The 23077-nt window shown below is 36.5% G+C and overlaps 1 protein-coding gene across 3 annotated transcripts; it reads right to left on the bottom strand.

Annotated features, from left to right (window-relative positions):
- Positions 1 to 6198: 6198 nt before the first annotated feature.
- On the bottom strand, positions 6199 to 18769 carry ZNF214 (zinc finger protein 214). Of its 3 annotated transcripts, none has more exons than XM_053561924.1 (5): positions 18576 to 18769; positions 18078 to 18139; positions 17342 to 17430; positions 9396 to 9557; positions 6199 to 8147 (listed from the first exon to the last, which is right to left on the bottom strand). In XM_053561924.1, the coding sequence occupies exons 2-5, from the start codon at positions 18092 to 18094 to the stop codon at positions 6460 to 6462; spliced, it is 1956 nt and encodes a 651-aa protein (XP_053417899.1). In that variant the 5' UTR covers positions 18095 to 18139; positions 18576 to 18769; the 3' UTR covers positions 6199 to 6459. The 3 variants fall into 3 exon arrangements, with proteins under 3 accessions (XP_053417899.1, XP_053417898.1, XP_053417900.1); XM_053561923.1 differs by having other exon boundaries at positions 18580 to 18769; XM_053561925.1 differs by lacking the exon at positions 9396 to 9557 and having other exon boundaries at positions 18580 to 18769.
- Positions 18770 to 23077: the final 4308 nt, after the last annotated feature.

The following is a 23077-nucleotide window of genomic DNA, read 5'->3' as shown; positions in this document are numbered from 1 at the left end:
TTGATTTAGAGTTTTAAATTTGACTTTTTGATACAAAATACCTTTTGTTCCTTTTTAATGATATTCCCCTTGAATTCTTTGGCAATTCTTTGGTATTTTTGTTTTTGTACATCTTTTTCGGATTTCTCTTCACTTATTGTTTTTAAACTAACTTTCTTATTTATAGTGTTTGTTAAGTAATCTACCTTTTCATTTTAATTTTAATTAATATTAATTTAGTAATACTAAATTATTTTAAAGGCCGGAACAAAGTAATACATACCACACACTATCAACTGTGTAAACATGTACATGTAACAAGTACATAAGACATGCTGAATAAGGATGTAAACCAAAATATTACAAATGTCTATCTTTGAGTAGCAGGATTTCTGTCTTCTTATAGTGGACACAATTTCCAAGTTTACCCTAGTAAGAAAATAAAAGAAAAAATAAAACCAACAACTAAAAAGAAAACCATACCCCACTACCAAACCTCAGTGATACCACGTAGTTGCCTTGTCTCCTAAATGGTCTTGTGACTTCCATTCTTGGTCATTCTCTGCCCCTCACTCTGCCACATATTCAATTTTCACACCATTAAAATATCTTTCTGAAATGATGAGTTACTCCGCCATTTAAGATTCTTCAATGTTTCTCCTTGAACTACAGAAATTTTTAGCTTGGCACAGGAAGTCCTTCGTGACCTGGCCATCCTTCAACCGCTCCTTTGATTTACACTTTACACTCCCAACAGTGTCAGACTACTTGTAGTTGACTGTACATATACATCAGGGAATTTCATTATTCCATCACTCTGCACAAGTTAAAACTTCTTCCTCTTATCGTTTAACACACAATAATTCCAATACAGAAAATTCTAATAAAAATTACCTAAAATTGTGGTAAACTTCTTAATGACCGTAATGGTAGTTCAATTCATTACATAAAAATGAAAGGTCTAAATCCCTGTTAATATAGGGATAAATATAACTTATCCCTGCAGCAACACAATGGAATATCATGCAGCCATTAAAATTTTAAGTTATATGTTAAAAAGTGATTTGTATTTTTTATGAAGAGAGATCAATAAAAATACTAAAAATACAAAAAAGTGTAAAGAGCAAAAAGATAACCACAGTCTTTCCTGTCAGAGACCCACTAATAACATTTTTTTTTTTTTGAGACAGAGTCTGACTATTGCCCTCGATAGAGTGCCATGGCATCACAGCTCACAGTAACCTCAAACTCTTGGGCTTAAGCCATTCTTTTGCCTAGCCTCCCAAGTAGCTGGGACTATAGGCGCCCACCACAATGCCTGGCTGTTTTTTTGTTGTAGTTGTCATTGTTGTTTAGCAGGCCCAGGCCGGGCACAAACCCACCAGCTCCGATGTATGTGGCTGGTACCCTAACCACTGAGCTACAGGCGCCAAGCCCTAATAACATTTTTTAATATAGCCAACATTTTTCCCATGGAAATATCTATATAAGTACATATTCTTTTTTTGTAGAGACAGAGTCTCACTTTACCGCCCTCAGTAGAGTGCCATGATGTCACAGGGCTCAGCAACCTCCAGCTCTTGGGCTTCCGCGATTCTCCTGCCTCAGCCTCCCCAGCAGCTGGGACTACAGGCGCCCGCCACAACACCCGGCTATTTTTTGGTTGCAGTTCAGCTGGGGCTGGGTTTGAACCCACCACCCTCGGTATATGGGGCCGGCGCCCTACTCACTGAGCCACAGGCGCCACCCACAAGTACATATTCTTGTCATTACAACATTCTTGAAATGTATGTGTTAATGACTGCATAGGACTCTATATATAGTTGCATCATAATTTATTCAGATCATTCCTATTGAGAAGGCAGTGTAAAAGTTACAGTATGCTGGGCATAGTAGTGCCCAGCACTTTGGAAAGGCCAAGACAGAAAGGTCACTTGAGGCCAGGAGATCGAGATCAGCCTGAACAACACAATAAGACCACATCCCAGTGAAAAATAAAGTAACTGAGCATGGTGGCACATGGCTGTAGTCCTAGCTACTCAGGAGACTGACGCAGGATGACTAATTGATCCTAGGAGTTGGAGGTCACAGTGAGCCATGATTGCACCCCTGCATTTCAGCCTGGGCAACAGAGTGACATCGTGTCTTCTGAGAAAAGCCTGAGCAAGAGTGAGACCCCATCTCTACTAAAAATAGAAAAACTACACAGGTGTGGTGGGTGCCTGTAGTCCCAACTACTTGGGAGGCTGAGAGAAGGAGGATTGCCTTGAGCCCAAGAGTTTGAGGTTGCTGTTGAGTTAGGACACCATAGCACTCTACCCAGGTGACAAGACGGAGTGAGACTCTGTTGTCTCAAAAAGAAAAAAGAAAGAAAAAGAAAAAGAGAGGCCACTCAAAGAGAAACTGAAATAAGTTCTTGTAAGAGTACCTTCATTATCTGATGGGTTTCAGGGAAATTCCCCAGAAGTTTCTGCCCGTGAATTTTCTTCTGTTGACATTTTACTATGTAATGTTCTATACCCCCATTCTTTACATGAGATAGCTTGAGTGGATCTCTATTCTTTACAACTCCCAGAGAGTGTGAAACTCTACTTCCATAGGATATATTCCTAGATGTAGCAAAGAGTATCAATAATTTAAGGCTGGCTCGACGCCCACAGCTCAGTGGTTAGGGCGCCAGCCACATGCACTGGGGCTGGTGGGTTCTAACCCCGCCAGGCCCTGCTAAACAACAATGACAACAATAACATTAAAAAAAAAAAATAGCCAGGCATTGTGGCAGACACCTATAGTCCCAGCTACTTGGGAGGCTGAGGTAAGAGAATCACTTAAGCCCAAGAGTTTGAGGTTGGCTGTGAGGGTGACATAGTGAGACTCTGTCTCAAAAAATAGTAATTTTGAGGTTTATGATTGACCAAATAGCTCTTCCAAAAAATCTGTATCAATTTACTCTTAATATATGTAGTGTACTTCTATACTTCACTCCATACTCACTAAAAATAGGTATTATCATTTGTTAACAGAAGTTATACTTATTCTGTTTATGTCTGTCAATTTGAAATCAGCTATCCACTGTTTACACTGTCATATTGTCATAATCATGGCTTGTATTTTTCCTATTGTTATCTGATTTCTATGTTTTTGGCCTACAATTTTAACATTTTTATCTGGTCAAACTCCTAGGTATTTTTTCTGAGTTTTTTAACTTTTTAAAAATTCATGTATGTATGTGCATTTTAAACGATATAAAAATCCACTCCAGAGAATTTTAAGCATGTTATATTTAAAGGATAGACCCTCCTTTTAAAAAGAATGAAATCTTATGTTATTCTTGCAGATGAAACACAAAAATATGGAGCTAAATTTGTGATTCTTGTGTTTGAGTTACCAATCTTCATAAAACCATATGGAGGTCCATGGAATACAACTTGCAAACTTGTGCTTTAGTCAGTATATATTTTATTCTGATGTAGATCATGACATTAAAGCCTAATTTTATTTTTCACCCAAAGGTTAAATAATCATCTCAGTACTATTTATAAATAATTCTTCTCCTGTTTATCAATCTTTATCATATGTGAAGTATATATGTATATATATACATATACACATTATATATGTGTATATAATCCATGCACTGGTATATTTCTTTAAGCTATTTAGTGACTGAATTCTAAAATTTTTTTCAAATATATAATTAAGTCCTCCATTACTATATTTTCAATATACTATTACACGTTAGTGCCACCTCATTAATCTTTATTATCTTTGCTCTTTTTCAACATGTTTTTCTAAAATTTGATTTCAAATCTCATTGCGACTTTCATAATATTTAAAATAAATCTATAAATTAATTTAGAAACATTCCCTCTAGGAAAATTGTCTTCTCTTCAAGTCCTGTTTTATGATCTTTGATTTTTTCATTATGTACTTTTATGTTCATTTTAAAAAAATTTTTAAAGCTAGATATTTTTCACCTGTTCCATTTTCTGATTATTACAAGAGTTTAAGAAACTATTGATGTAGTGTTTTTATCCATCTTATGGACTTAATTCAAATTTTTTAAACTTTAAAAAGTATATTGTAGGTACTCCTTCGTATTTGCCTTAAAAAAACATCACCTAATCTCACATTTAATCAATATCTTTTTACTTTAACCTTTTCATCTGTAATAGAATTTAAATTTTACCCCATTTGTGTTTTCAAAATTTTTAATAAGTCATACTTTGGTAAATTTGGCCTTCTCTCATCCTGATGTTTTAGGCCAACCTCTTGTGTTTTTTTGTACTGTCTTTGCTATAAAGACTGAGTATTTTCTTTGCTTTTATCTTCTGTTTTGAAAAGCATCTGAACTTTTTTTAGTTCTATTAGTTGTAATTTCTAAGTTTTGAGGGAAAAAAAGACTTTTCTTAAACTGTAAAGAAGAAAATGTTATCATGAGTCCCTGTTTTTTCAGATTAGAAATGTAGCACTTTTCTCTATACCACCCCCATAGAGTTGCCAGATTTAGCACATAAAAACACAAAATATCCAGTTAAATTTGAATTTCAAGTAAATTATTTGCATTAAGTCCATGCAATATTTGCAGTATATACTAAAAAACTCCTTTGCTTATATGAAATTCAAACATAAGTTGAGTCCTGGCAACCCTAATTTCCCACCCAAACTTTTATTATTCAATATGCTTCTATACTTAGCATTTGTATATTTTCCTGTACAACTATTTAAATATTTTGAAGTTTTGAAACAAATTATTCAGACTTAACTGCAAGAAACTATTGATGTAGTGTTTTTACATGATTTTAGTGTTCACCACCAGTCCTTTAATAGCATGGCTTTCACATTCTTGAACCGTAAAAGGCATATGTATGGTGTGCTGTTTTTTAGTTTATCATCTAAAATACTTGTTTCTTGCGAATATAATGGACTATTTTATTATACTGTTCCTTAACAGTTGACTTTTTTAAATGTCAGAAATTCTGAAGGTGCTATTGCATTGTCTTCTGCGCTACCGTTGCAGAGGTTATCTATCCTCCCTTTTTAGCTTTGTAGATAACCAGAATTTTTCTTTCTGCATGCTTTCAATTGTTCCTTTTTTTCCTAAACTGTTTCTAAGATTGTTTTCATACTGGTTTTGCCTGAAATCTAGGAGCACATGCTTTAATCCAGGTAAAAATTCTTAGTATCTTTGATCATTGATTCTATTTCAAATGTTTTTTATACTCCTTATAAACATCTTTAATTCCTACATGGGACTCCCACTCTCTGCTCTTCGTATCTGTGTCTTCTCCTTATTTCCATTTCATTATCTTTTCCTTAGCCATTTAAGATCATCTCAAGTTTATTCATGATAGCATTGATACTCTGCAATGTTAATTTTACTCTGTATTGCTTTTTACTTTGATATAGCATTTTTAATTTCACTAAAGTTCTTCATTGTATCTATTTCTCCTATTATTTTAGAGGCTTTTCTCTACCTATGGATTTCTACTCTAGCTTTTTTGAGGTCAGTTTTTTTTTGTTGTGACACTGGGGATATCAACTTTTTAAAATATTTCCTCTGGAGCCTTAAGCAGCTAACTTTCAGGACAGTAGGTTTCTAACTCTTCAAGATAATATTCCTTTTTCTGATATTTCAATTCCCTTAAATTTCACTTTTTACTCCTTTGGAAATACTACCTAAGCCTATTTACATATCAATAGTTAATACTTTTTAGTGTTTTTCTATTGACTCTTCTGCATTTTATATAATGGATTATAAAATGGTTTATAAAAACCCTTCACACTTATAGGGTTTCTCTCCAATTATGTAAGTAGAGCTTAAATTCTCTACTTACATAATTAGCTTGGGGGCTCATTGTTGTACATAGCTCTGACTTCAATTCTGTTCCTAGCACTCTGTTTTTACTAAGATTAAATAAAATTCTACTCCTTGAACTCCTGGTTCTGAATCAATGGAGCATCTTCTGTTTCTAGCATTCATTCCTATCAATTTTTGTCCATACCTTTCACATCTTAGAGAAACTAAATGTACTTCTTGCAAGGTGGTGTCTGAAACTATGAATAAATGTGGAAAACTAGGGAGGGGAAGGAATGAAAGTGCACTGTGGTCACCAAAATTTGAGGAAATGTTTTGAAGTCAATGAAAATACAAAGTTGAACACACACACAGAATAATTTCATGCATATTGAAATGCACCAAAAAAAAAAACAAAAAACTAGGATGAAGGATTAGTTTTCTCCTTAAATTTTAATATATATTTTTAATGACTATGTTTATCATGGGTAAAGAAAATACTCTTCAGTTTTAAATATATATAAATCCTCCTAAGAACCTCCTCTTAAAGCAAATAATTCTTAATTGCAGTTAGAGGAATTATAAATGTTGTATGGGATTGTCTTGTTTATAGGATTTCCTTACCCGTAGCATTTATTGGGTTTAAAGGTTAAGCTTTGATTATAGCTATTAATAAACAAGATTTATACACTTTCTCTTCTATAATGACTGTGAAGATGTGAATTCTGATCAAATCCCTTATAATACTCATAGCATTTATAAGGTTTCTCTCCTGTATGAACTCTTTGATGAATTCGAAGAGCTGAGCTATGACTGAAACCTTTACCACACTTAGCACATTGGTAAGGCTTTTCTCCTGTGTGGACCCTCTGATGAATGTGAAGATTAGAGCTATGACTAAACCCTTTTCCACAATCATCACATTTATAGGGTTTTTCTCCTGTATGGATTCTCTGATGAATAAGAAGATGTGAACGCTGACTGAATCCCTTGCCACACTCTTCACACTTATAGGGTTTCTCTCCAGTATGTACTCTTTGATGAGTGTGAAGCTTTGAACTCTTGCTGAAGCCCTTCCCGCATTCATGACAAGTATAGGGTTTCTCCCCCGTATGAACCCTCTGATGAATGCGAAGATCTGAGCTGTGACTAAAGTCCTTTCCACATTCATCACATTTATAAGGCTTCTCTCCTGTATGCACTCTCCGATGAATTTGAAGATTTGAACGCTGGGTAAAGCCCTTGCCACAATCATCACATTTATAGGACTTCTCTCCTGTGTGTACTAATTGATGAATTCGAAGATTTGAGCTCTGACTGAAGCCCTTACCACACTCATCACACTTATATGGTTTCTCTCCTGTGTGGACTCTTTGATGAACATGAAGTACTGAATTCCGACTAAAACTCTTACCACACTGATCACATTTAAAAGGCTTCTCTCCCATGTGAAGTCTATGGTGAATGTGAAGAATTGAATTTCTACTTAGGTCCTTATCATACTCAAATGTATAGAGTTTCTCTTCTGTGTGGACTCTTTGATGATTATGAAGACTAGAGATCTGACTGAAGCTCTTACCACATGCATTACAGATGTAAGGTACCTCCCCCGTGCAGATTCTCTGATGAAAGTGAACTCCTAAGGTCTGACAAAAGTTATTGTTAACTTCATCACACCCATACAGCTTTTTACCTAGGTGGATTCTTGGATGTCTATATAAGTCTGATCTATGAGAGAAGACTGCTGTGCTGATGGAGCAATGATAGAGGTTATCTCCAAGCTGATTTCCCTTGTGAATACATTGTGAGTTCCAATAATAAATTTCACTACATTTATTACATCCACAATACTTCTCTCCCATCGAGTCTTTCAGGAGGTCATTTTGGCAAATCTCCCCAAAGTACTCTGGAAGGCCTTCCTTCACTGGGATATAAGAATGCTGAACTAAAAGCTTCTGTTCTTCAGTGGAGAGATTCTTCCTGGATATGCCAAGATGGTACCTGCCTCCTTGAAAACCAAGTGAATCACTCATGTAGATTTCTTTACCATAGTCTGAAGTGGTTTTTGTTTCCAAGGACTGCCAAGGTATAAATTTTTTATATTTTAAGTTCCTAGGATTTTTCCCTTCAAAAGTTAATTTGTAATTCCCATACCCTGGTACTTGTGTGGAGACTATTAACCATCCTTGACACTGGGAAAGGTCTTGCTGCTTTAGGTCTTTGGAATCTACTCCTTGAACAGTTACCTCACAGCTCTGATCCTCATATATCTGAGTGCCAGCATTCCTCCAGCCTTTCCAGCAGGAAAAATCTTCATATTCTAAATATCTGAATTTTTCTTCTTGGGGTTTGTAGCTCTCATTCCAGCTTCCTAGAAGAAAAAGAAGATAATTCAGTCAGGAGATAAAAGTTGTGTTTAAAAATTTCCAAGTGTCAAAATCAACATCTTCACTCTCACTCTGGAGTGACAGAAATATATGTGTGGATGGGAATAGGAAAGAAGGTTAGGACTTTGGCTGCTCCTTTTGAGTCTGAAATTCATTTGTTTTGTTCATTCATATATGCATTCACTCATTTGCTTATTTATTCATTCTTCAAGCATATCTTGAGCATCTACTATTTACCAGGCACTGTTAGAAAAAAGGATAGGGCCAACTCCTTCAGGGAAATACTCTTAAAACTGATACTTAATTAGACGATTTTGAGTATTATTATTATTAGAAATAAAATATATTATTCTTATTTTTTGTTCTAAAATAGTATAATAGATTGTTTGGAAAAAATGGCTATTCTGACTTGCTGCTTTATCTATACCTTTGGTTTTCTCTTTGTATTCTGTCTCTAGGCTTGGCTGTACAATATATTTGGTCACTGGGACAATAGCCAAAGTGATACAAGCAGAGACTTAAAAAGTGTTTGCTCTCTCTCCATGCTTCTGAAACTCCTGTGATTACTACTATATAAATGAGTCTCAGCTTGTTTGCAAAGGGATGTAAGGCCAACACATCCCAATTATCCCCACTGATACTAAGCCAACTGCCAAACGTTATTAGTCAGGCCAGCCAGCTTCATCTATCTTACCCCAATCAAGTCTCTTCAAGATAAAAGATCCATCAAGCCAATAAGAATCATGAAAAATAATAGTTTAAACCTCTAAGTTTGGCATATTCACTATACAACAAAAGCTAACTTGTATACAGTATGAAAAGGAAACAAATTTAGGATCAAACAAAGTTCACTATATATGGAGATATGTGTTTTAAGGGTAATTCAGAAAATAACTAAAAATAATAATCACAAATACCTATTAATTGTATAAACTAGGTGTCCTAGAAGATGTTTTATTTTATATAAATGAATCTGGGTTAGCTTGTTTGCAAAGGGACGTAAGGCCAACGCATCCCAATTATCCCTACTGATACTAAGCCAACTGCCAGACATTTGAGTCAGGTCAGCCTGACTTATGACACATTTTTGAGACTATTTCTTCCTTCACCTCAATACAACATCCTAATTCTTCCAGGACTTTAATACAACACCAGATAAAAACCCGAATACTCAGCAAAACTGGTTCTAGAAGAAACTAAGTCTATTTCCTTAGTTCATGGGATAACTTTACCTACTGACATGACATTTGTGTAGTTCTCCCACATGACTTCCCTATAGAGCCTTTTTTGAGAAGAATCCAGGAATTTCCATTCCTCCCAAGTAAAAATAACAGTCACATCTTCAAATGTTATTGCCATCTGGTCAAAGATCAAGCTTCCCAGGAAGAAGAAATCTAAGAGAGAAGAATAACACGGGAAAGAAACATTTAGCAAAAAAAAAAAAAGAAGGAGGGGGAGATAAATAGGCGGTAGGTAACACAACAGGCAAACTAAATAGAAAAATAAGGAACTTCTGAACTTCAATAAGGAAAAAAAACAAGAAAGGTAAAGGGAGGCACAATAATAGTAGTGGAATAGCTAGCTATACATCCAATCATGAGACATAATCATTATTATAAGAAACACCAATATAGTACAGCACTTATCTGTTAATCACAGGCTAAGTACTTCACCTATATTTCAGTTAATACTCACAGTAATAACCCTTTGTTATAGGTACTATCATCATCCCTGTTTTACAAATTAGTAAACAATGGTTGAAAGAGGATTAAGTATATTCCCAAGACTACAGTGCTAGAAGGAAAACAGTAGAATAGAATAACTGGGATTGAGGTCCGCATACTTCAGACCAAACCCATTAGCCACTGTACTAATATTGCTCAATGTTGTTTATATTACTGCATTATGACTGATTACTTTAGATAGTATTTTCTTTTTGCTGTAAGACATTACATCTTATACCCTATACTTCTGGCTCAGTATTCTCATACAGTGTTATCACTAATGTTTAGCCAAAGCAATAAAAAGTTCTAGCTGGGCACAGTGGCTAATGCCTATAATCCTAGCACTTAGGGAGGCTGAGGCAGCAGGATCACTTGAGACCATGAGTACCACATGGCCTGAGCAGTACAGTGAGACTCTGGTTCTACAAAAAAATTAGGAAATAAAAAATAAATAAAAAGTTGTTATATAATTTTCACTATGACTCTATACAGTTTGGGACGATTATCTGTTTTATTTCTACTTAATAAAGCCAGTATCCTCATATTGTTAATTATTTGAAAATTCTCTACATAATCTTTTTGTTTTTTTGCAGTTTTTGGCCAGGGCTGGGTTTGAACCCGCCACCTCTGGCATATGGGGCCGGTGCCCTATCCCTTTGAGCCACAGATGCCGCCCACTACATAATCTATTTTATCAAGTATCATCCTGCTCCAACCTGAATGTAAGCTGGAGTTCCACTTTCTTTTCAGCTTCATTTTCAAGAGCATATAATTATTCCTTGTTTGCGATTTACTCCTTTATTTTGGAGAAGGACACCTAAATGAGTTCAATCAAACCTATGAATGTGAATCAAACCCAGGGCTGATGAGAAAGGCAAAGGTGAGAAACAAACGAGGTTCTCTTCTATGATACACAGTTTAGTTTTAAAAAGAATCTCCTAGCATAGTTACTAAAAAACAACCCTAGGATTCATTTGAATCACTGTATACGTGAAGTCTTCATTATCCCCTCATGTTGGCTACATATAAAATTCTAGAATGAAAGAATTTTTTTCAGAATTGCTTCACTGTTTGTAACCATTCAGTGTTGCTGCTAACACTGATTTTTTTAAAAAAAATTCTAAGTGCTTTGTAGGTAATCTTTTGTTTTCTCTCTGGAAAGATTTTAGGATCCTTTACCTCCTTATCTCTTGGTTTGGGACTTTTTTCATTGGTTCTATTAGGCATTCAGTGAGAAAACCAATAATCTCCAGACAGCTGCTCATTAGCTTTATCAAATTTTCTTGCTTCTTTGCCAACTTCTTCCCTCTGATTTCTCTGTTCTGGAACACTTTACTTATACTGAGTTACCTGTTAGTCGTACCTCAGTTCTTTTGGATGATCTCTTTATATTCTTTCTTTTTATTCTACTATCTGGAAGAGTTTTTCAACCTTCCAGCTCTTCCCTTGAATTTTTTATTCTGGCAATCATGTTTTAATTTCTAAGAGATTATTTTCCTTCTACTATGGTTCTTTTTCTTAGTATCCTGTTCCAGTTTTATAATAATGCTTTAAAAACTTACTTAGGGTATTAGTAAGAGTTCCGTTGATGCAATGTCTAATTACTTTAGGAATGCTAATTTGAGTTTATACTAAGTTTTCTTACGTTACCTGCATTATGTTCCCTTGGTGTTATCAACACACACATACACTTATTTTGGTTTTTCTCTTTAAAGTTGAAGATTTTACTTAAATATCTGCTTATTCTTAGGTAAGTGACAAAGGTGATTCAAATGCTAGAATTCTTAGAGAGTGTTCCCCTACTACAGATGTCTAATTTCCTGTTTGAAGGGTTACATGTTTACTTCAGGCTGGCCCTGTGCTTCAGGTGGTATGGATGCAATCTTAGTCTCTCTGAAGTTCACAGGGTTGTCAGTTCCTTTCTAGTCTATATTTTCCTGTGTGAGCATTCTATGATGTAATATCTTTAGCTCTAAGTGGTTGTTACCACTATTCCTCCTGTTGTCTTTCAGATCTTTGTTGAAATTTCTCATTTTTTGATGACTCGGCACTTAATTTGCAAGGTAATCATATTTTTAGTTTTTTTATTACCACCATTAAGTAGAGAAAAGAGAGGAGATAAATACAGGTATTCAAACTACTTAAAAGTATTTTAGTGAAAAAAACAGACCATAAATTAGTTATGTGACAAGTTTATTTCTTTAATAACATTCTCAATTCTAAATTTCAATGGGGGCAAGACATGATTGCAAGAGGGACTTTACCTAACAATTGCAATCAGTGTAACTGGCTTATTGTACCCTCAATGAATCCCCAACAATAAAAAAAAAAATAAATAAATAAAAAAAAAAAAAAATACTGAGTAAAAACTAAGCATAAGAGAACAGATATTTTAAGGAGTTTACAAAGATGGATAGAAACTAAAATGTTAGCAGCAGCAGCTAAACATCACTGAATATGTATTATATGAATGGAACTATGTTTATCTCATTTACTCTCACAACACTCCTATAAATAAACTATTATCATCTACACAAAAAGAATGAGGAGACTAACATTCAGTAATACTAAGTCACTTGCACAAGGTCATGTAGTTACAAAACAGAGGTTTTTAAACCAAGGCCTACCTAGTAAGTGAAAGTGAGTAAGTGAGGAAAGTTAAAAACATTTGGCTAAGGGTTGTAAATTGGTTATTTCCATACACCATCACAATATGTTGATGTAGAATGCCCCCAATGCAGAGAAGAGGCACTGAAATATGGGTTCAAAATATACCACCAAAGTACTATTTTCCAAATAAACTATATGAAAATACATACCTACACAATGAAACATTATTTACAAATTAGAATGAGAAAATTCAGTGCTATATACTTAAATATCTAATGGTTTACTTTTAAATGCCTAGAAAATAAATTTTAATAAGCCTATTTTTTTTTCTTTTTTTTGCAGTTTTTGGCCGGGGCTGGGTTTGAACCCGCCACCTCCAGCATATGGGACCAGCACCCTACTCCTTGAGCCATAGGTGCTGCCCCAATAAGCCTATTTTGAACATCTAAATAAAATAAGACAATAAATTTGGGAGGCTCAGAAGTCCAGAGTAAAGGACTAACAATGGGGAAAGAAAGTTAGTATGTTTCTGGAAAATAAATGAAATCAATGGTTTCTCATTTCATAAAAAGTACAGTGAAGGTGGCGCCTGTGACTCAATGAGTAGGGCACCAGTCCCATATACTGAGGGTGGCAGGTTCAAACCCAACCCCAGTCAAACTGCAACAACAACAAAAAAATAACCGGGCATTGTGGCAGGCACCTGTAGTCCCAGCAGGCAAGAGAATCGCCTAAGCCCAGGAGTTGGAGGTTGCTGTGAGCTGTGTGACGCCAGGGCTCTCTACCAAGGGCGATAAAGTAAAATGTCTCTACAGAAAAAAAAAAAGTACAGTGAAAATAAAACTCGGTCTGTGACTATTGGCTTTGATTGTTATTTTTTTTTAATATTTAAGAATTTCTGTGAAAAACATACTAACAGAATCTAGTTAATTTTACTAGACTTTATGAAAATAAGTGCATAAATGTTTTAAATATTGAAGTAACATAAAAATTGAAAGGCTACTCTCCCTGAAATAACTTGAGAAATAGCCACTGTAAATAGTTTTCACCGTTCTTTCAGACCTTCTTCTACATATACGCACAAGCTCACATACATACTCCACTGACATTTTTTCTTCACAAAGACCTAATTTCAATTTCCTTTTTTTCATTTACGAGACAGTGTACAACTTCCCACTTCAGTACATATAGAGGTATCTTATTTCTGGTGCATAAATTATTTGATAACTTTACATTTAAGAAGTAGACCTTAATTGCTCATCCCTCAAATGTGGGCTGGACCTAGTCACTTCTGATAAACAGGGGGAAAAAAAGGAAAAGGAAGTAATGGTGTGTAATTCTGGAGACGAGGACATAAAAAGCACTGCACCATCCTCCCTCTCTCTTCAGACCACTAGCTCTGGAGAAGCTATCTGCCATGTTATGAAAACGTTTAGGGAGCCCAGTGGTGAAGAATTGAGGTCTTCTGCCCTCATTGAGAAATGGGGCCTCTTGCCAACAGCCCTGTGTATAAACCACCTTAGCAGTTTACCCTCCAACCCCAGTACATCCTTCAGATGACTGCTGTCCCTGCAGAAGGCTTGACTGCAACCTCACAAGAGACCCTGAACAGCTGTGCTGCTCCCAGCACCCTGGCCCTTAAACTGGGTGAGATAATGTTTGTTATTTTAAGCTAAGTATCAGAATAATTTGTTATGCAAAAATAGATCTATGTTATTTTTTGTAAAATTTACACAGCATTTCTCTTTATTGACGTCTAAGATTTAACCCTTCCTATACTATGGACTTTAAGACAGTTTTTAGTTTCTTGGCTATAACAATATAACAGTCAAGAATTCTCCTAAATAGGGTGGCACCTGTGGCTCAGTGAGTAGGGCACCGGCCCCATATACCAAGGGTGGTGGGTTCAAACCCGGCCTCGGCCAAACTGCAACCAAAAAATAGCCGGGCGTTGTGGCGGGCGCCTGTAGTCCCAGCTGCTTGGGAGGCTGAGGCAAGAGAATCGCTTAAGCCCAAGAGTTTGAGGTTGGTGTGAGCAGTGTGATGTCATGGCACTCTACCGTGCCATTTTTTTTTATTTACAAAAAAAAAATAAAAATAAAATAAAATAAAAAGGAATTCTCCTAAATATATCATAACCTTTCACTCATAATACTATTTCTGTAAGATAAATTTCCAAAAGTTAAATTATCAGTTATATGCATTTTGGGTTAACAAGAAATACTATAAGATTTCCCTTGAAAATACTATTTTAGAGTATGTGACAAGTATTTTCTTCCACTAGAAAAATAAAAGCAGGACAGGTATATTAAAGGACAAGTAAGTACAATGTATCTATACAGAATAAAAGTAAAAAAAAACATTACATAAGGAATAAAGCTAACAAGTAAGCTATTAATAGACAAAAAGGATACTAAAATTGAGTTTTAAAATATAGTGGTACACTGCTTGTAACACATACACACCAAACTGATAAATTCTGAAAGATTAAACATGATTTGGTTAATTGCTTCCTTGTTCTTTACTCCATTACTGTCAACTCATTCTTTTGCTCCAGAGACTTTATTAGATGAAGTTTCCATAGGGAAAAAAGCTAAGAAATAATAATAAACACAACATTTAAGATAGTGGTTGCCCTTCTAGAAGAGGGTTAGAATGAAATTATGGAGTGATCAGGGGGCTTTCTAATGTATTTTCTGGTCTAGCTGGTGTGTTTTCATGTTGTTATTGTATTTTAAATTATATATATGTTTTCAAATATTCATACATATATAATAAATCACAATAAAGTTCAAATTACATAAAATGTGATATAGAGTTTAGACATATAATGTTACAAAGTATTTTAAGTGACATTTATAACATAAAATATGAATTTCTAAAAATAAACTTACCAAATACTATAGTCTCACAAGTCTATAGGATAAAAATGGGGTTGAAAAAAAAAAGGAAGACCCTGCTCAATCTTAGGTAGGAGAAATAAATACAATGTTATTCTAAATTTATCTCTATCTCTATTTTCAATCGGATTTGATCAAGATACTAACAAGATTTTGATGTGGGGATGGAAAAGTTCTGACAAACTGGTTTTCAAGTTCTTTTGAAGGGAGAAGAAAATTGTGAAAGAGGAATAATGAGGAAAGACTAATCCAACACCCTTTAATAAGGCCTCTGCAATTATAACAACATGAGTTGACATACAGAACAATGGAAAAGACTAGGAATCTAGGAACGGACCCAGTACAACTGTGAATTTTAGGGAAAAGATGGCTTAGTAATTAATGATGTGAGAACAATTTCTTGACATTGGGGAAAAAAATTTAAACTTGATTCTCTGCGTCAATTCTTATGTTTTAGTGACTAAAAAAGAGTGACATCAGATATGCATTATAGTTTAAATAATAACATAACAGCAATCAACTATAAGTTTTTTCTATGTCAAGCATTGTCCTATGTTCTTTTACATGTATGATCTTACTTAACCTTCTTAACAGCCCTACATAGTAAGTTTTCTTTCCCCACTTTAAAAATAAGAAACTAGTTTAAGTAACTCAATCTAGTTCACAGTATTAAGAAGTGGTAGAGACATGAAACTTAGGTAGTATATCCAGAATCTATATTTTGACTAATATGCTATAATGATAAAACGTACTGAAAGGTTACTTACATACTCAATACTTCTGTTACTACTTTTTAAAATGGGAATCCTTATCATGTTATTCTGTGAAATATCCCCAATATGTTACCCTACTTCCTTTTCTTATCCCCACTGACTAAAAAAAGAAAGGTTACATTTCTTCTCATTGCCTACTAAGCAGATTTAAATTAATTATAGTAAAATAATTTTAAATAAAGAATGGTATATACCTGGAATGGGACACTCTATACCCATGAAAACTTATGCTACCAAAACAAGTGCTTGGAAAAATGCTCAAATGTTAAATGAGCATTTGTAAAAAATTATACAAATAACAGCCACTCATACATTCAACAAATATTTACTGAGCACCAAGGTTGAGTTCTATATTCACTGGAGACACTCCCTGCCCTCGTGGAACCTGTCACAATTCAAATTTTTATGTATATACTAGTCTCTCTGTACACAAATATGAATATACACATATACCTATATGTGTATTTTTACACATAAAATACATGTGTGTATATGTATGCATGTGTGTATATGTATGCATACATATTAGTGTTTATATGGATTAGTATGTATGTACCGTAATTATTAGATAAAAGACTATAAGCAAATATACCCCAATATCAATTGCATGGAGGAACCTCTAAATGGTACACAAGAATAGATAACAAATTAAACATTAATAGCTGTCCATAATGTGGCTTTACTTTATACATTCATACTTATGCTCCTCTGTACCTAGATCAGTTTTCTTATTTGTCCCCTCAAATTCTGAGACTCAATGTTGACTTTCCTATCTAGAATGGTATCTCCCTATTTATAATGATTATTCAAATCCCATTCTGCTGCTGTAAGTGCCACTCATTCTGGTACTATTTAATGTAGATAATTTCAGAAATTATTACTGACATCATATGGTTTATTCTCTAATGTTAAGACATATTTCTTTATCTCAGAGCACCAAGAACTGTATGAACTATATAGCAGACTTGAGTGCCTAAATGAATGAATGAGTAAATGCTGGGAAAAGACTTTGGGTAGGGGCATGCTGCATAGGAGGCTTGGAAGCTTCTCAGGCAACCAAGGAGCATTTTCTATGCAGTCTGATCCATCCATCTTGATTGCCACTTATACCACCACTGCTTATGGAGAATTCAAGATCATTTTATAAATAAGAAAAGACAATAATACTCACCTGGGATCAGACTGTGAGGAAAATGGTGAACATTCCTTCTTCCTTTGTGCTCCTCTTCTAGTGAACGGTAGAGTGTTGAAATGGCTAAGCTAAGGGAGAAGAAAAGAGGAGTGAAAGACTGGACATGACTTCAAATTCCCAAACTCACTAAAGTCTCCATACACTATACTGGGTATGACCCCCAAAATCTCTTAGAAAAAGGTCAAAAAGAACCTAAGAACATTTCTATTCCCTTTCAATGATGAAAAAGGAGAGCTATGAAAACTGGCATCTTGGAATTTATTTCTGACTCTCCAAAAACTTCAAAGGATACAATTCTAGTCTGGACTTGAAAGCACAGAATTTGACTTCACTGTTTAGTTTTTCCAGAGATGCAGATGCTTTCTATATAAGCAATCTCTCTGAGCCTCAAGGGTTTATTTTATTGATTACATTCATTATTATACAGATCATTAAAAACAAGAATGAAAGTAATAGAAATAATGGCAGCACATTTAAATAGTTTCCATACTTGAAGTATTTTTCTTATTTATTTCAATTAACGTCATTGCCCTCCCCTACTTATTACAACAGACATACTGGATTCACCATCAAAGAAGTACCAGGAATCTTGGAGAAGTATCCCAGATTTGGTAATTGGCTCACAGGTCTTGATCACAGTCTCAACTATGCCATCAACCATTTGTTGAACTTTAAGAGGACAAAAGGAGATCGCCTAAGGCCTCCGTTTCCTCACCTGTACAATGGGGGCATGAGCCTTTGCCACCCTGATCCTTCCTTGCGATCACAAGTAGGTCCCTGGGAAAAATGATAAGCAATTAGTCAAGACCCCTCTCTTTCTAAAGAGAAAAATGATTCATTCTTGTGCATCCCAAAAGCAGGCCAGATAGAGGCTGCCTCAGCGCGCCACGGGCTGCCAGAGTGTAAACACCGGAGAAACGTACGAGCATTTCTCAAAAGAACAGAATCGCAGAGTCTCAAGTCCACATAGCTTTGCCGGGCCTCCGCGTCTGCAGAGAAGCGGTGCGTGGCCTCCGCTGCTCATCCGGATACCCAGGCTGAGCTCCGCCTCGACACTTACCAACATCTAGCACCCAGACCCCGGAGCCCGAGATGCCTCTACCCTTCCGTCTCCTTCTCCTATTCATTCGTAACCAGAGCCCGAGATGCCTCTACCCTCCCCTCTCCTCCCCCAATTCATTCGTAACCAGGGGGGAAACCGAGAAGGACCTACCTACAGGAGTGTCTCCAATTTCTAAGCCAGAGTCGCTTCTCAGGCCGTGACCCTAGCTGTTCGGCCACTGTTCCTTCAGCCACAACTCTTCCAGCCCTTGTCCCCTCCTGACTCGGTGGTCTCGAAAGTCCACATCACTTGCACAGCCTCCAAGGAGAAACCAAAACATTCAGTCCACAAAAATAATGGCTGCATCCAGGCAAGACAGAACCGGAAGTCCCTGGCCTCAGAGCGGACACTCGAAGTGTTTCCATGGATACTGGAGGGGAGGGGCGGAAGTGAGAGCAACGGAAAACGTGACTTCTGATTGGCCAGAAGTATCAAGTCGCTTCTGGGCCTTTACCCTGTGGCGTTGCTGCCCGAGAAGAGTGTCCCCTTTGGTGCTTTAGAGCTAAGGAATGGGGCGAGGAAACCCCGACGTTAAAGTAATAGGACTAGACTTGTTGCTTTTAGGACCCCGGGAAGGGGGGCGTGGCTAGGGCTTCAGGGAAGCCGAACGGGAACGGCTACAGAGAGCTCTGGAACTCTCACAACCTGATAGGACCGAACTCCCGAAGGGGAACCCCAAGAAACACTTGGTGTCAAGTCGCCTTTGGTTGGCGAGGCGTGGTTATCCCGCTGTCCAGCGCCCTAGGCGGGATGGGCATCCCGGTAGCCCGGGCCCTGGCTAGCATCGCCCCTAAACTCGAAGTTGGAGGTGCCCAGCCATGGAAAAGGCTTTTTGAATTCCGTCTTCATGTTGTCTGGGAGTCCAGTCGCGGTTTTTTTCCTCCCTCCTTCCTGCCTAGTCCTAGGCTCTTCTGGAGACTCCAGGCAGAGGAGGGAAGGGCAAAGTGGGAATATGATGAAGTGGGAGGAGGGAAGGAGCTCTTCCTTGGTTTCCTGGAAACACAGAAAGAGTTCCATGCACCTGCTTTCCTGTTACTGAGTTGAGTATGTGTTACTAGAGAAGTGTTTTCACTTCTTTAAGCCCACTCTCTTAAACTTGGGCTGGATCAGTAGTAGTCAAACGTTTTATTAGGCAAGAAGCCTTTGTAGGGTAGTCCTTAAAGGCAAGGGGCTGCTTGGATTCTAATCTGGGAACATGACTTTTTTTTTGGTGGGGGGACAATTTCACTTTGACACCCTGGCATCATAGTTCACAGAACCTCAAATTCCTGGGCTCCAGTGATCTTCTTGCCTCAAGCCTCCCAATTAGCTGGGACTACAGGCGCCCACCACACACCAACTATTTTTAGAGACGGAGTCTTGGGGTCTCGCTGTATCTCAGGCTGGTCTCCAACTCTTGAGCTCAGGCAATCCACCCACCTCGGCCTCCCAGAGTGCTAGGATTACAAGCGTGAGCCCACCGTGCCTGGCCTAAACATCATTTATTAATGATATTAACCATGAATTACTTTGTAGTGTCAGCTTAATAGACATAATATTAATAGGTATAATAATAGTAACTACTTCACGGACTTGTTAGGCTTAAATGAGTTAGTATAGTTAAAATGCTTAAATTAGTTTTCACACATTTGGTACTCTAAAAATTCAATGTTTGGCAGGGGTGGGTGACCCAGAACCCATCTGCTTGGGCCCAGCGCACAATGAGCACCTTTGTCTCTTACAACTCTGGAGACATTTTGGAAATCTTTGTTCAGGGACCTCTCTCTGGCTTAAACTTTCAGAAACAATGTGGAATTGTGTTTAAAAACTTGGACTTTGTCCTTTGAAAGAACTAGTTTAAAATCTCTCATTGTTATCCACTAGATGATGAAGAGCAGGTTATTAAACCTCTCTCATCTATAAGATGAAGATTTCAGTAAAGTCAAGTGGTTATAATCGATAAAGTCCTGAACACACAGATGTTGACCAGTCAGAATGAACACTGAAAATGAAGTATTCTGCCATGCTGCTTCCAACCCATAGAATATTAGTCAGGATTGTTAAGGAATAATGTGGATAATCCACATAATATACTTTTTAGCATTCCTAGCACACAAAAGATTAGCTGTTGATGTTATTTAACTCACAGTCTCATTTTTTAAAAATAGTATGTATTGAGATGAAATTATTTTGTAGCAGAGGATATGAGAAGTGTACTTAGTTTCTTGGACTTGGATCACTTTTTAATTTATTTTGAGAGGAAAGTGGAACCTAGGATTTTGTTTCAAGCAAATGATTGTTTGCTAATTAAGAATACTAATTCTTTTACCCCCAGACACACTGATAATGTCTTCTCCATGCCAAAGTTGGTGAAAACTGTAGAAAATCAGAACCTTTCATATTAAAGAGAATGTACACGTCTCCCATTTCATAAGATAAATCACAGAAAAGGGCAGTAACTCTATGTTAAAGATGTATTTGGATTATGGGGGAAAGTCTAAGAAATGGCTGTCTAAATGAACTTCTCTATTCCCTACTTATAGCTATCTGGTCCTATATCAGAAAACTGGGGCTTATAGAGAAAAACCTTAGGATTAGAGCACTAGGTTAGAGACTTGGTGTTGGACCTCTCCCCATCCCCTTCCTTATGGTCTGGACAAGACCGTGGGGCACAGCATCACAGTCTACACATAAGAACTTAAATGTGGCATTTCTGAAAAAAAAAAAAAAAAAAACCCTGGCCCTCAGATTTGTGGACCTATAAGAGACCTGTATCAATTTAATGGGATTCCTTGACTCCAAAATGTACTGGAAGAAGTTGATAAAGTAAGCTGACTGTCCCTGTGCTAAGTCTCATAGATCATAAGGAGACTAGAGAGAATAAAAGATTTTATCCAGGTGCCCCTATAGGCAAATGGAAAGCTTCATGCTTCCATTCAATGGCCAAAAGAAGGAGAGACCATCTTTATTATCTCCTGTATGTAGGACTCCACCACTTTCAATATTCGATACACTAGACCTGGACCTCAGTGAACTGATGAAATTTTTTTTTAAGAGCTAAGAGAAGAGTTTCCAGTTGTTAGAGAAACAAATAGAATGTGTGATGAAGAAATATACCTGCTGAAGGATGAAGGACAACATGAATAACAAAGAGCATTAAGTGCAGAACCCACAAGGCTTTGGGAATTAATTCTATTTATCTTCCTGATTAAGCACTGTAATAATTGAATTAGAGGAAAGGTATGGTCACTTTTGAGTCAAAATGTAGCCAATATGGTTTAGTAATTAAGTCCCTGAAAGCACAGAGGGGAAAAAAATTGATAGAAATTGTAAAGAAAAAAGACAATAGACTTAAAGGATAGATCTATGAGATTTAATATGAAGACAGAGAAGTTCTAGAAGGAAATACAGAGTTGATAAAAGTGAGGGCCAGGTACGGTGCCTCACACCTATAATCCTAGCATTCTGGGAGGTAGAGGTGAGTGGATTGCTTCAGCTCAGTAGTTCCAGACCAGCCTGAGACCCCATCTCTAAAAACTAGTTGGGTGTTGTGGTGGGCACCGGTAGTCCCAGCTACTATGGAGGCTGAGTCAAGAGAATTGCTTCAACCCAAGAGTTTGAAGTTGCTGGGAGCTATGACACCATGGCACTCTATGGAGGGTGACAAAATGAGACTATGTCTCAAAAAATAAACAAACAAACAAAAAGACTGTAATCCTAGCACTCTGAGAAGCCGAGGTGGGCGGATTGCTTGAGTTCACAGGTTTAAGATCAGTGTAACAAGAGTGAGACCCTGTCTCACTAAAAATACAAAAAAACCGAGGCAAAAGAATCTCTTGAGCCCAAGAATTGGAGGTTACTGTGAGCTATGATGACGCCATGTCACTCTACCTAGGGTGACAGCTTGAGACTGTCTCAAAAGAAAAAAAAGTTGATAAAAGCAAAGAAACTAATGAATAACAAAATAATAGAAAATTTCTATGTGTTAAAAAATTTTTTAAAAAGCTCAAATTTGCAGATCTAAAGAACTCATTACATTTCAGTCTAGATTAATGAGTAAAGACTCAGACTAGCCATATAAACATACAATTCCTATACTCTAAGAGTAAAAAGAATAGTAAATTTTCAGGCAAAAGGGGCAAGTTATCTGAAAGAAAAATGACGTTGGACTTATTATTTTTAATTCTGTAAGCTAGAAAACTTGTACAGAAATATATAGACTAAAGGGCTTCAATCTATAAGCCAAAATATATCCTTGAAAAAAGACATACTTGAAGATTTGAAGAATTCAGAGTTTGTATTGCTCAGGTCTCCCTCATCTGAAGAAACACTTCAAGAAAGGACTCCAAACAACAAGAGAGGTCCCCACAAAACAACTCCAAACAAAAAGAGAGGTCCCCACAAAACAAGTATGGGAAAGGAAATAGAGAAAGCCGTAATATAAAATAAATAATAAACCTAAAGTAGCATATATAAAGACTACAATAAATTATCAGTTATTATGGTAAATTGAATGGCTTGGATTTTCCTATATATATTTAGTGAGTTATTTAATTTTTTTTTGAGACAATCTCACTCTGCCACCCTGGGTAGAGTGCAATGGCATCAGCCTAGCTCACAGCAAACTAAACTCT

Source organism: Nycticebus coucang, chromosome 14, assembly GCF_027406575.1.
Source record: "Nycticebus coucang isolate mNycCou1 chromosome 14, mNycCou1.pri, whole genome shotgun sequence".
NCBI classification, from domain to species: domain Eukaryota; kingdom Metazoa; phylum Chordata; class Mammalia; order Primates; family Lorisidae; genus Nycticebus; species Nycticebus coucang.
The sequence above is the reverse complement of the archived record's forward strand: the minus strand, read 5'-3'. Positions and strand labels throughout refer to the sequence as shown.